Source organism: Hydra vulgaris, chromosome 06 (genome assembly GCF_038396675.1).
Source record: "Hydra vulgaris chromosome 06, alternate assembly HydraT2T_AEP".
Classification (NCBI taxonomy): domain Eukaryota; kingdom Metazoa; phylum Cnidaria; class Hydrozoa; order Anthoathecata; family Hydridae; genus Hydra; species Hydra vulgaris.
The window spans coordinates 50027515-50040860 of record NC_088925.1 but is presented as its reverse complement, the minus strand read 5'-3'; the positions used below and the strand labels follow the sequence as shown (position 1 = coordinate 50040860).

The window sequence follows — 13346 nt, the reverse complement described above, 5'->3', positions numbered from 1 at the left end:
TGCATGGGGTCTTTTTGCTTATCTTCTTTTCTCTTCTACTTTGCTTCAGCGCGGCTTACATTGATTGGACAGCGCCAAAAATAAAATAAAAATACCCTCTGTCACATTTATTGAAAATGAATATGAAAACATAAAATTAAACGTGGCTTCACAATGACACGGCAAATTAAACTATAATTTCCAAAGATATATTAAGATTTTTATATTTTTATATTATTTTAATCGATGCATATTAATTCTTTATAAGAATTATATATATTTGATTTATTTTTTATCTTAATATATGATTGCTGCTTTCATTTTAAGAGTAAAAAAGTAAAAAAAATATATATATTCTAATGAATATATATTTTTTTTACTGTTCGGCGTTTGTGTAAATGGATTTCTTTTTTGATCCACGAGCAATTGGAGACAATTAAAAATAATATTTAATGTCTGCAATTTAAAATAAAAGTAAATATAGTTTGCAAATCTTCAATTTTTACTTTTTACCATAGTTACCTTATTTACTTCAATAATTCTTAAAAAATAATTAATGTAAATATCATAATTAATGTCGTCCATAAAGAGCATCACGCTGAGTTTAGCTAATAGCTAGAAGTAGGAGATTATTGGCTCTCGTGTGCAGAGATTTTCAAAGTAATATAGCGATTTATGTTAAATGAAAATCTCCGCAGAAGAGAGCCAATGCTCTTCTACTTCTAATTTTTTAAATTATAATATGTGAACCATTGTCATAAAATATTATTATTATTTAAGTATTTAAACTTGTTTTTATGTTTTAAATTCAAGCAAGCAGTGAATTTAGTTTTCTTGTTTTTTAAATTTCTAATACTAGTTTGTTGTAATAAAAAAACTTTCTTTTTATAAGAATTATTATTAAATCTTAATTTATGATTTGGCTAACTTATTTTGGAGAATGTGATTTTTTTAAATCTAAATTGGGAATTCAAATTTTATTAGCATTTAAGAATACCACATTTGACAGGACCCATCAGGGCTAGTTTACACTCTGATATTAATATCAAGTTTTAAACGCATTCATTTCGTTAATCCAGATTTATGCAGATGTGTTAAATTTATGCAGATGTTTGTTTAATTTATATATTTGTTTTTATTATGAATTTAATTCACATTAAACTGTTCTTTAATTAACTAATATTTAAAATTTTTTGATAATTTCATTGTTTTTAGATCTTAGAGTTTTTAGAAGCTTGTGAAGTAAAACGTCCAATCACAATACGTTCTAATTCATTAAAAACCAGGCGTCGTGATCTTGCACAGGCTTTAATCAATCGTGGTGTTAATCTTGATCCAATTGGCAAATGGTCAAAAGTTGGTCTTGTTGTTTATGATTCTTCTGTTCCTATTGGTGCAACTCCTGAATATCTTGCTGGTCATTACATGATTCAAGGTGCATCCTCAATGTTGCCAGTTATTGCTCTTTCTCCACAAGAAAATGAGAGAATTTTAGACATGTGCTCTGCACCCGGTGGTAAAACAACATATATTGGTAAATTATTTTCAACATTTTGAAAATTTGAATGAGTTTTAAAAATTACTTAATGTTATTTTATACCATTTGTCATGTCAAAATTTGACTTGAATTAGAGTACTTGAATTGTTAATGAAATAAAATGTGAAAATTTAATTGTTAAAAAATTTGTTTATAAAAATATAACTTTTTAAATATTCACTTAGCCAAGAGAAAAAAATTTAAAAGAAAACATATAAAAGTTTCTGATTATTTTTTTTAATTTTCTGCTTCAAATTTGTGCTTTTAAAATTTTTATGTGAATGTGATTAAAGGCTTGTTGCCTCAGTTTTTTGTTTATACTTAATTAAAGAGCATTTAATAATTTTGATCACTATTTTATATAGATTGAGAATGTTTTTTAGAAAATAAAGTTTTTTTGGTTTTATAGTTTGTTAGGTTGCTTTAAAAATTAAAATGCTGCCATTTTTCTAAATACTTCACTCACGTTATTCACAACATTTAAATATTGTGACAATAATTTGTCAGTTTTCAATTTACATTAAGCGTTTAAACATTTAAATGTTGTGACATCAGTTTGTCCATTTTTACATAAAAATTTTACAGTTGAATTTTTGTTCATTTAAAAAAAAATATATAAATGATCTGCATATGGTTCCTCAAACAATTCTATAAATGGTTTTTTAGTGTAAAATAGTGTCAGATTTTTATTTAGATTTATTTGAAATCTGTTTTATAAATTACTGAAGAAAAATATACATTCATTCATTCATACATTCAAGTCTTCATTTAAAAAAAATACATTTTTGTTTTTACTTTTAAAAATTTTTTTTTATTTAATAAAAGCTTTTACATACTAATTTTCAGAAAAGATTTTTTACTTTCAATAAAAAAAGTTTTTAATGTTCTTAGTAATGTTGTATAATAATACGACAAATATTTTGCAAGCACATGTAAACTTGAAAATTTGTTTGTAAGGCTTTTAAAAAATGACATGAATTATCATATTTAAATGTGGCTCTCCAGTCAAAAAGTATATATGTGTATGTATATATATATATATTTATGTATATATATATTTATGTGTGTGTGTGTGTATATATATATATATATATATATATATATATATATATATATATATATATATATATATATATATATATACATATATATATATATATATATATACATACATATATATATATATATATATATATATATATATATATATATATATATATATATATATATATATATATATATATATATACATATATATATATACATACATATATATACATACATATATATATATATATATATATATATATATATATATATATATATATATATATACATACATATATATATATATAAATATATATATATACATACATACACACACACAGTGCATGTGATGAATAAAATTTCCCAGCGCGATATTTTGCGCTCGTAATACTGAAATACATTATCAACGATTTTTTGTTTGATTTTTTTTCAATGTGAAGTCCAGGAAATCAGACAAAAAAGCTTGGTTTTTAAGTTAATGCATTTGTCTATCTACTGGAGAAAATATGTTACTGCAGCTTTGATATCAAAAAAACAATGAAATATCGCCATTTTCTATAAGATGACTACATAACTTTGTTTCCTTTTTGGAGTTTAATCAACATGCTTGATTGTGGACATTCTAAACAACAGAAACATTTTTAATTTAATAGTTAAAAATAAAAAGATTAAGAATATTTCTTTTATTTACAAAAGATGTGTTAAAAATTAAAAACATTAAAGCAAAAGAATCTTATGTTTTTACAAAATCTTATGGATTAAAACTTTTGATTTTTCAAAATTCAATCAAGTTTTGGTTTTTTAACTTAAATTTTCTATTCTCTTTGGACGAAATGTTTTGAAAATAGTAAACATTCCATTCTATTTGTTAACAGTAATGACTTCATAACTTTCTATTCATTGTTTCTACAAAATAGAAAAATTCTTTCTAATATTTTACATACTTGATTATATACTTAATACATATATAGTAGACTTATACTAAGATAATATATATATTAGTGTAAGTATATATACCAGGCCTTTTAAATAAAAAGTGCTTAATGCATCAGCTTAACGTGATATTTGACGTCATAAAATTATCTTTATTTTTTTTTATAGACATTAAGTGTTTTAACTACCGCAATAAATAAATAACCGCAAACTAGTTCAATTTAACAATTAACTCAAGTAACTAAAACAATGTATAAGCAATGTATAATGTAAATGTAGATATATTATGAAAAGTTTGTTATATTTTCAATAAAAATTGAAAACATTACAAACTTTTATATCTTGATAAATGTCTATAAATGCTATCTTTTTTTAACATAATTTGTGCCATTTATAAACCGTATGGTAGCTGTTCTCACTGCAACCATTGGTTTTGGATAAAATTTTATTTTGATGAAGATTAAACAAATAACATATAATTTTATTAACATAAATCTTCCCTTTTTTCTGTGATAGTTTCAATTTGAAAAGCATATAAAAAAATGCATGGTCATTAGTAAAGAATAAAGACTGTCACTAAACTAAAACATGCCTTAGTGTTAATTTAACAGAGTCTGCAACGTGCGCGTGCGTAATGAAACCTCCGTTCTATAAATATATTTAACGTAGTATTACTTTCCCTTCCCCTGTATATCTTAAAGTTAAAGGTATCCATATACCTTTAACTAAAAAGAAAAGCAAAGAGTAATAATTAATAAAGAATTAATTTTAATTACAATAAAAATAAATTATTCATATACTTGCATATTTTTTTAATATCTTAAGAAAATGTCTTAATATTTTTGTTATCAGAGATTATAGAATATAAATGTTTTTTGTAATTAGTAATAATATATATAGAGTTTTTTATTGTATTTTTTATTAAAATCATCTGCCAAAAATTTTTAGTTAAGGATTCGCGAACTTTTTTTATGTTGCGTAAGTAACTTTATTCATAGGCATACGTAAAAGTCGCTTGGCCTGATATACTTATACAAATATAATATATAAATAACTTATATACTGACACATATTTTTTAGTTAATTAAAAACTGCTTTAATTATTTTTTTAAAAACTAAATGAAATATTTCAATGCCTATTTTTGCATTCATGAACAAGAAAGCACACCCTTTTTTAATCATTAAAAATGATCAGATATCTTTTTCCATTTAACTGAAAGTGGCATTTCTTCTACTCTTTAAGGATTCAAGTATTAAAGTTGAGTTTGGTCAGATAAAATATTGAGAGCACAGATTGTTAGTAATTTATTATTGATTATTTATTTTTATTATTATAAAACTGTAGTGTAAAAATTACGTGGAAAGTAATCACTGGAGAGATTACTCTATAACAGTTAAAGTTTACTTTTATCTTTTGTCAATTTTGTTTTTGAAAGAACTCAATGTTTTCAAATTAACAGTTTTATAGTTCAAATTATTCCAAGCATTATATATTTGATTTATAATAAAGTTATTTCATTCCATTTTTGAGTTTTCATTAGTAAATTTAAAGTTATTAGTTGAAGTTTTTGTTATAATAACTCACATGAGTTATAACATGTTTTTAAAGAAAAAACAATAAATTATGAAACTAAAATAAATTAATTAACTATATATTAAATTAAAAATTGCAAGCAATCTGTAAATTTTAGACATTCTATGCTTACACTCAGGCTGTTCACACACACTAATAAAAATGTTTATGAACATTTATATTGGTCAAAGTTGGTTCTAAAATTTTTTCTTTTAATTCATTTGAAGAAAAAAATTATTTAAAAAACATTTACAATAAAAATAAATAATCATGGTACAAATAAAATGAATACTTATTTAAGAGAAATTTTTGAAATATTTATGCTAAATATGTCAAAGTTCTTTAAAAACTAACATTTGTTCAACAGATTTTATTTTTGATACAATAAACTGTTAAAAGTTTATTTTTAGAGTCTTAGGCTAGAAAATGTCACTTTGGCCACTGTGCAGTGTTTTTATTCTAAAAATTTTAAGACCGACAAATTAAAATTTTTTTTTAAACGTTCAAATTTAGTGCAAAAATTGTACAACGAAAAACAAAGTTATCTAATTTTATTGCAAAAATTTGGTGCCATTGTATTTTAAACTAATTTAACCAAAAATACTACAAAATTGAAAATAAAAATATTGACAAATATTCCTAAATAACTCATAAATTAAATTTCTTTTATTTTATTAAAAGAAATCAACATAAATTAATAAAATTTGTAAAAAAAAAAAAAAGCAGTAATGTAAATATTGTAAGACGATTAATATTATGACAATTGTTAAGACAATATTAATATTATTATTAACAGACAATTATTACATAAATAATAATTACCTATTATTAGTATAATTTCTACCTTATGTTAAATTACTATATAAATTGTTTTATATCTGACATCAAAATTTTAATACAATCGGATTATTTTTATAACTAAATTTTTTTTTAAATAATAATAAATTGTTGTTTTGAAAGAAAAAAAATTAAAAATTTTTGTGTTCTCTAGGATCACTTATGAAAAATACTGGTGTCATTGTTGCAAATGACGCGAAAGCAGAGCGACTCAAGTCATTGATTGGAAATATTCACAGATTAGGGATAACAAATACAATTGTCTGTAACTATGACGGTCGCTCTTTTCCAAAAGTAATGGGAGGGTTTGACAGGGTGTTGCTTGACGCTCCATGTAGTGGCACAGGTGTCATTTCTAAGGATGAACAAGTCAAAACTAACAAGGTATAAAACCTTTAAATAAATTTTATTAAAAATGTTTTAAATGGTTTTAAATTAATTTTTTTTTAATTTAGTCTGAAAAAGACATTCAACGATGCTCTCATGTTCAAAAGGAACTATTGTTAGCAGCCATTGATTCAGTTGATGCAAAATCAAAAACTGGTGGTTACATAGTATATTCGACCTGCTCAATTATGGTATACATATTAAATTCTTGCTCTTTTTTATTAATTTTATATTTTATTAAATAGATATTCTATAAATAGTTATTAAGCAATATATTTTGATAATATTATATGTAGTTAATATTTTTTTTAGGTTGAGGAGAATGAATGGGTTGTTGATTATGCTTTGAGTAGACGAAATGTTAAACTTGTACCAACAGGAATTGATTTTGGAAAAGAAGGGTATACAAGGTATTTAAAAATAAAAAAAAGTTTTACCAAAAAGAATTTTAAATTTTTATTATGTATACTGTATTTTCACATGAACTGATCTTGGATAAAAAGGACTAGGTACTAGGTATTTAACAAATAAAGTTTTAATAGTTTTAGCTAATGGAACTTTAAATAGTTTTGTTATATAAGTTTGTTATAAAATTATTGTTAAAAATTTTACAACAAATTTATTATATCTACTGTTGTGTTTTTGGTTATTATTACTACTTGATTTTTATTTTGTCATCATATATTTTTTTCATAAGTAGATACTAAAGCTTCTGGAAAAATGGTTTCCTTACGTAATTGCATTACTGCTTGTACTTTGCAACAATTTCATTTTACTTTCATATTTTATTCGTTTCTAAACATTTCTTGATCTTACAGCAGCAGTTAATAATTTGAGTAATTCTTTGAGTAAATGAAACACGTAGAAATTTGGTTATTAGTAATCATTTTGTGAGATATTAAGATTTTGAATGCTATGTTTTTTCTTATTGTTTAAATAAGTTTGAGTGATAAGTGAGAAAAATTATTAGTTGTTTTAAAAAATTATTCATTGTTCTTTTAAAACTTAGTTAACTAAAAATATATAGTAATTAATTAGAAATAGTAATTAATTATTGGAGTTAAATACTTTGGTCATAACTTGATCAAAAAAATCTTGGTTCAATCTGTGCAGTCGTTTTAATATAATTTACAATAATTTTTTTAATTTATGTAAATTTTTTTTTTAATGTACAAAAGTTATTGGACATTTTTTTGGTGTACTTGCAAACATTATTAAACATTGTTTGTGCTATCTGTGTAAATATAAATAAAACACTAATCTGAAGATCATTAATGTGGTAAAAGCTTTTTTAAGTACTTTGATACTTTAATGGACAAAAGCCAAAAGTTTAAAAAATGTTGGATTAACTTATATATATATGTAAAATACAAGATGAATTTTGAATTAAAAAATATGCTTGAGGATGTATCAATGTTTATGCAGCCCCAGTCACAACCTGGCCCAGGCTTTTTTTTTTTTATCAAATTCAGCCCCAGTCACTTACTATGACGATATTGCTTGTGGTTTCTGATGTCGCAAAGAACTTAAAACAAAAAACCTTTTAATATTAAGGGTTAATAGTCAAACTATTTGTTTTGGAAATTTCATTGAAAACCCAACTATTAAATGTATCACATACACATTCCCTTTTATTTTCATCACAATTTACAATATAATGGACAAATAAGCTCACTTTTTATAGGTAGCAATTTCTGTTAATGTTTTATCAACATCCGACTTTAGCAATCATGTTTTTTACAAATCTTATTTACAAGCAAGGATTTTTAATTTAAAAATGCAAAATAAAAAATTGACATGAGATAACCAAAAGTTATCTTTCTGATAAGGCTCATAAAAACTTATTTAAAATTTAGAGAGAAATTGCCTTTACAAATAAATATGCAGAAAAATGAATCCCTTATTTCCATATAAAGATTCAATCATTCAGTTTCATGGTTCTTGTAGAACTATTCCAGGTTCTGAGATTCCAGATTCTGAACTATTCCAGGTTTTCTGAACCATGCTCGAATTATATGTATTGACATTCAAATTTAATTGCATTATAAAAAGTTTGCAGTAATTATTAACTTGTACAATTTATGTTGAACTTTTTGTTTAAAATTAATGTACAATTACTGTGTTTAACTTAGCTTCATTTGCAAAAAAATTCTTTGTGTTTTTAATAAATAGCCTGGCTACCTTACATATTTTGGGATAATTAAATAAAGGAAGCTATTGGCATGACATGATTTTTGGTGACAGAAGTTAAGTTAAAAAAAAAATTTCTTTTGGTATGTATCTTATACTTAGTTCTTTGATCTGCATGAAATATCATTGTCAATGTCATATTAAAATAGCCATTGTTTGTTGTTTCAATGCATACATCAACTGAGGGTTTTAATGTATACATCAACAATAATACATTAAAAAAAAATTGATTCTGTGCAAAAAAAGAAAATTAGCCACAAATCCGGTTCAATTTCATCAGTCATACAAAGATGCATTTAGAAGAATCATTGCTAAAAGTGAAATTCAGACTGCAACTTCAGATATAAACTATTAACAATTTCTTGGAGTTAAACAAAGAATGGTATGCGTAGAAGAAATTTACAAAGAAGTTATGAAACTACTGAAAAAAACTTGATATTTCCATGTTTTAGATATATATAGTAGGAGAGAAAGGGAAGAACCAGGAAGAGAGGAAGGTGAGGAGCAGGAGGTGAGAGAATGAGTCTGAAAAAATCTTGTCTGAAATTAGGAACGCAATAGGTAAAGTTGCAAGCAATCAATCACTCTTAAAAGAAAAAAAATCTGACTGTTAAACTAACATCAACATCAAAACTAACACATTGCCATCATATATTTACTGTTAATGAATCTGCAGGTGATGAATTTAAAAGTGATTTCTTCCCCCCACTCCCCCATCTTCTAAAATACCTAGAAGAATAAATAAACAATAAAAGTATCAATGAAACAGTTTGAATAAGTCAAAAAAATGAAAATCCAAAAATATAATGATTTAATGATAACGCTTTAATTTTTTTTTTTTTTTCATTTTGCCATAAAAATAATAACAACTCCAAAATAAAAATAATAACAACTTCAAATAAAAATAATAACAACTCCAAATAAAAGTAATAACAACTCCGAATAAGTAGAAACTTGTAAACCTGGTAAGATCTACAAGTAGTTGTTACATGGTGGCATCAACATTCAATTATTAAGTTTAAAAAAGAAATGTTTGATAAAGTTCGATTTTGAACATTATGATAGTAAAAGTATTGAGGTACATTAACATTAGGCTGTGGAAGTTGTGGAATTATTACGTATGAAATACAGAATGGAATCATATTTAGACACATTAAGGTTAAAAAATGGTGAGGATAAAATTGTTGTTGTTATATGTAGGATAAAATTGTTGTTGGAGTATAATATCAACCAATCACTATTTATCAACTTTCTGCAACATGTTTATGACTATTATTTTATCCTTATTATTTTCTATCACCATATTAACCACTTATCAACAAATTGTTAAGGTTGTTAATGATTTTTATTCATAGGTGATAGAACATTAATATCAAGTTGATTTGTGTTTTTATTTTTAGGTATCGAGATAAAAGATTTCATCATACAATGAATTTAACTAGACGATTTTATCCACACACTCATAATATGGATGGTTTTTTTGTGGCAAAGTTAAAGAAGTTTGCTAATAAAATACCAATTGTTGAGAAGGGTAAAAAAATAATTCAAGTTTACTTGTTTGATTTAGTAAATAATGTTTGCATATATATATATATATGTGTGTATATATATATATGTGTGTGTGTGTATATATATATATATAAATATATATATATATATATGTATATATATTTATATATATATATATATACATATATATATACATATATATATTTATATATGTATATATATATACATATATATATACACATGTATATATATATATATATATATATATATATATTTGTATGTGTGTATATATATGCAAACTTATTATTTGTTCATATATACATATGACCCAAAATGGAAGTTAAAGACTAATGTATAAAGTTCTAATAGGCTATAGAAATATATATGTTCTTGTAAGTTTTTTGAACTATTCCAGGTTTTCTCAACCAGGCATGAATTATATATGTATTGCTGTTGTTTTTTTGCATCATTTTAATTTGTTATTTCAATGAATTTTTTTTTTTTAATGATTTTTCTGTTTTGTTATTCTGATATAATGCTATTTATTAAAATTGACTTTAAGAATATATATATATATATATATATATATATATATATATATATATATATATATATATATATATATATATATATATATATATATATATATATATATATATATATATATATATATACCTATACATATATATATATATACATATACATATATATATATATATATATATATATATATATATATATATATATATATATATATATATATATATATATATATATATATATATATATATATATATATATTTATTAAAATTGACTTTAAGAATATATATATATATATATATATAAATATATATATATATATATATATATATATATATATATATATATATCTGTGTGTGTGTTAACATTATTACTTATTTGCAATCATATAAAAAAATATGTATATAATTCGTTAAGATGTTGAAGAAACAAATGAAGTTGAAAATAATAATGAAGAATGGGACGCTGTCAAAAAGAGAATCAACCGTTTAGCTCTTGGAAAAAAAGTTTCTGAGGAAATAAATGATACAAGTAATTTATTGTTTATAGTTAAAAAATATACATTTTAAGAAAAAAGTTATTATTTTAAAATTCAATCTATAGGGAAAGTCGAAAAGGATGTGGAACCAATGAACGAAGCCTTTAAGGAATCTGAATCACAAACAAAAGTTAACAACGACTCTGACTACAATGAGGAACTAAAAAAAGATAAAAAAGAAAAAAGGAAAAAGATTTTAACTAAGGACGGCAAAATAAAAAGACCTTCTAAAGAAGTTAAGGTAAAAAAGAAAATTAAAATGGGTTTGGTTAACGAAAATCATGCTAAAACTGAAGAACAAAGTTTAGAAAATACGGTTAAGAAAGAAATAGAAAAAATAAATAATGACAAATCAGAAGAAAAACCTTTGGCTACAAAGAAAACAACTCTGAAAAAAGGATTGAAGAAAAAGATAGCAAAGAAAAATTTGAATGATTTATAAAAAAACTTTTTCAACAAATTTTTACACAAAATAAACATGAAATAGCTTCTTATTTATTTTTCTCTTGTGATTTTTATTATAATAAATATTACTTTTTTAAATTACATTAAATATGTGTGTTATATATATATATATATATATATATATATATATATATATATATATATATATATATATATATATATATATATATATATACTGTATATATGTAAATTATGTTAGTGTATTTTACAAATAGAATGCTCAATGTTCTTAAAGAACAGAGCAATAATAAATTAGTAAAAAACACTTATCTAACTTTTATCTTCGACTTGAAGTTTCACCATTGCTGGATCATCAGGAAGAGTTACTAAATTTAGTAACTCTTCCTGATGATCCAGCAATGGTGAAACTTCAAGTCGAAGATAAAAGTTAGATAAGTGTTTTTTACTAATTTATATATATATATATATATATATAAATAAATATATATATATATATATATATATATATATATATATATAGATATAGAACCCTTAGATGTTGTCCGAAAGTTTTTTCCATATTTTGTTGACAAAAAGTAAAAATTAAAATGCAAGACCGGAATTTTTTTTTTTTTTAAATGATAGACTGCCTGCCCCAACCAAACCCTCAGTCGATGTAGCAGCACTCCCTTGCGGGTCAGGCTATTTGTCAGTCGATGTAGCAGCACTCCCTTGCGAGTCAGGCTATTTGTCAGTCGATGTAGCAGCACTCCCATGCGAGTCAGGCTATAAGATAGTCGATGTAGCAACACTCCGCGCATGATTTACAGTAAAAAAAATAAAAATAAAAACATTTTATTAAAAAAAATTAAAATAAAAGCATTGTTTATATTGTTAAAAACATTTAAAATGTTTTAAAAACATTCAGAATGTTTTTAAAAACATTCTGGTCAATTAAATTTGCGTTTTTGTGGTTTTTTTAAAAAACGATTAATTTGTAATTAAATTAATGGTTTTTACTTTCGTCCAACACGGAAATGTTGGACGAAAGTTAAAAGTAATTAAAAGTGACGTATATGTTGGCGTAAGAATCACTTTTTTCCTTCCGCTCTTCGCAAAGCCAACAAACTATAGATCTATATATATATATATATATATATATATATATATATATATATATATATATATATATATATATATATATATATATATATATATATATATATATATATATATATATATATATATATATGTAAACATTAGACAAGTACCTAATATTATCTAAAACAAAAAGTTCAAAACATGCAAGGAGTGCAGTAATTGTTTTTTTCATTATTCTTTGTTTTTTTTTTATTTTCTTAAAATTAAAATGCACATTTTAAGATTTAAAGTGTAGAAAATAGATTATATAATTTCGCGTTTAGATATATATTATATATTGTATATGTGTGTTTTTATATTTGTGTGTGTGTGTGTGTGTGTGTGTGTGTGTGTGTGTGTGTGTGTGTGTGTGTGTGTGTGTGTGTATATAATATGTGTGTGTGTGTGTGTGTGTATATATATATATATATATATATATATATATATATATATATATATATATATATATATATATATATATATATATATATTCACACACATATAGTATATATATATATATTCACACACATATAGTATATATATATATATATATTCACACACATATAGTATATATATATATATTCACACACATATAATATATATACACACACACTCACACACACACACACACATAAATTTAATTTTGCTGTGTGCATATATTCAGCAAGAGTGCGTGATGAATGATATCAGAGCTATATAATTGATTTTTTGAAGAGAATTAATAAAAATAA

The 13346-nt window shown here is 23.1% G+C and overlaps 1 protein-coding gene across 3 annotated transcripts in view; it reads left to right on the top strand.

Annotated features, from left to right (window-relative positions):
• The window catches only part of LOC100207336 (uncharacterized), a 59187-nt gene extending 47619 nt beyond the window's left edge, over positions 1-11568 (top strand). For all 3 annotated transcript variants that reach the window (XM_065800393.1, XM_065800392.1, XM_065800391.1), the window contains exons 14-20: positions 1195-1513; positions 6061-6290; positions 6362-6484; positions 6606-6703; positions 9884-10014; positions 10950-11063; positions 11136-11568. In XM_065800393.1, coding sequence (XP_065656465.1) covers positions 1195-1513; positions 6061-6290; positions 6362-6484; positions 6606-6703; positions 9884-10014; positions 10950-11063; positions 11136-11512 — 1392 coding nt within the window. In that variant the 3' untranslated portion in view covers positions 11513-11568. The remainder of the gene's footprint in view (positions 1-1194; positions 1514-6060; positions 6291-6361; positions 6485-6605; positions 6704-9883; positions 10015-10949; positions 11064-11135) is intronic.
• Positions 11569-13346: the final 1778 nt, after the last annotated feature.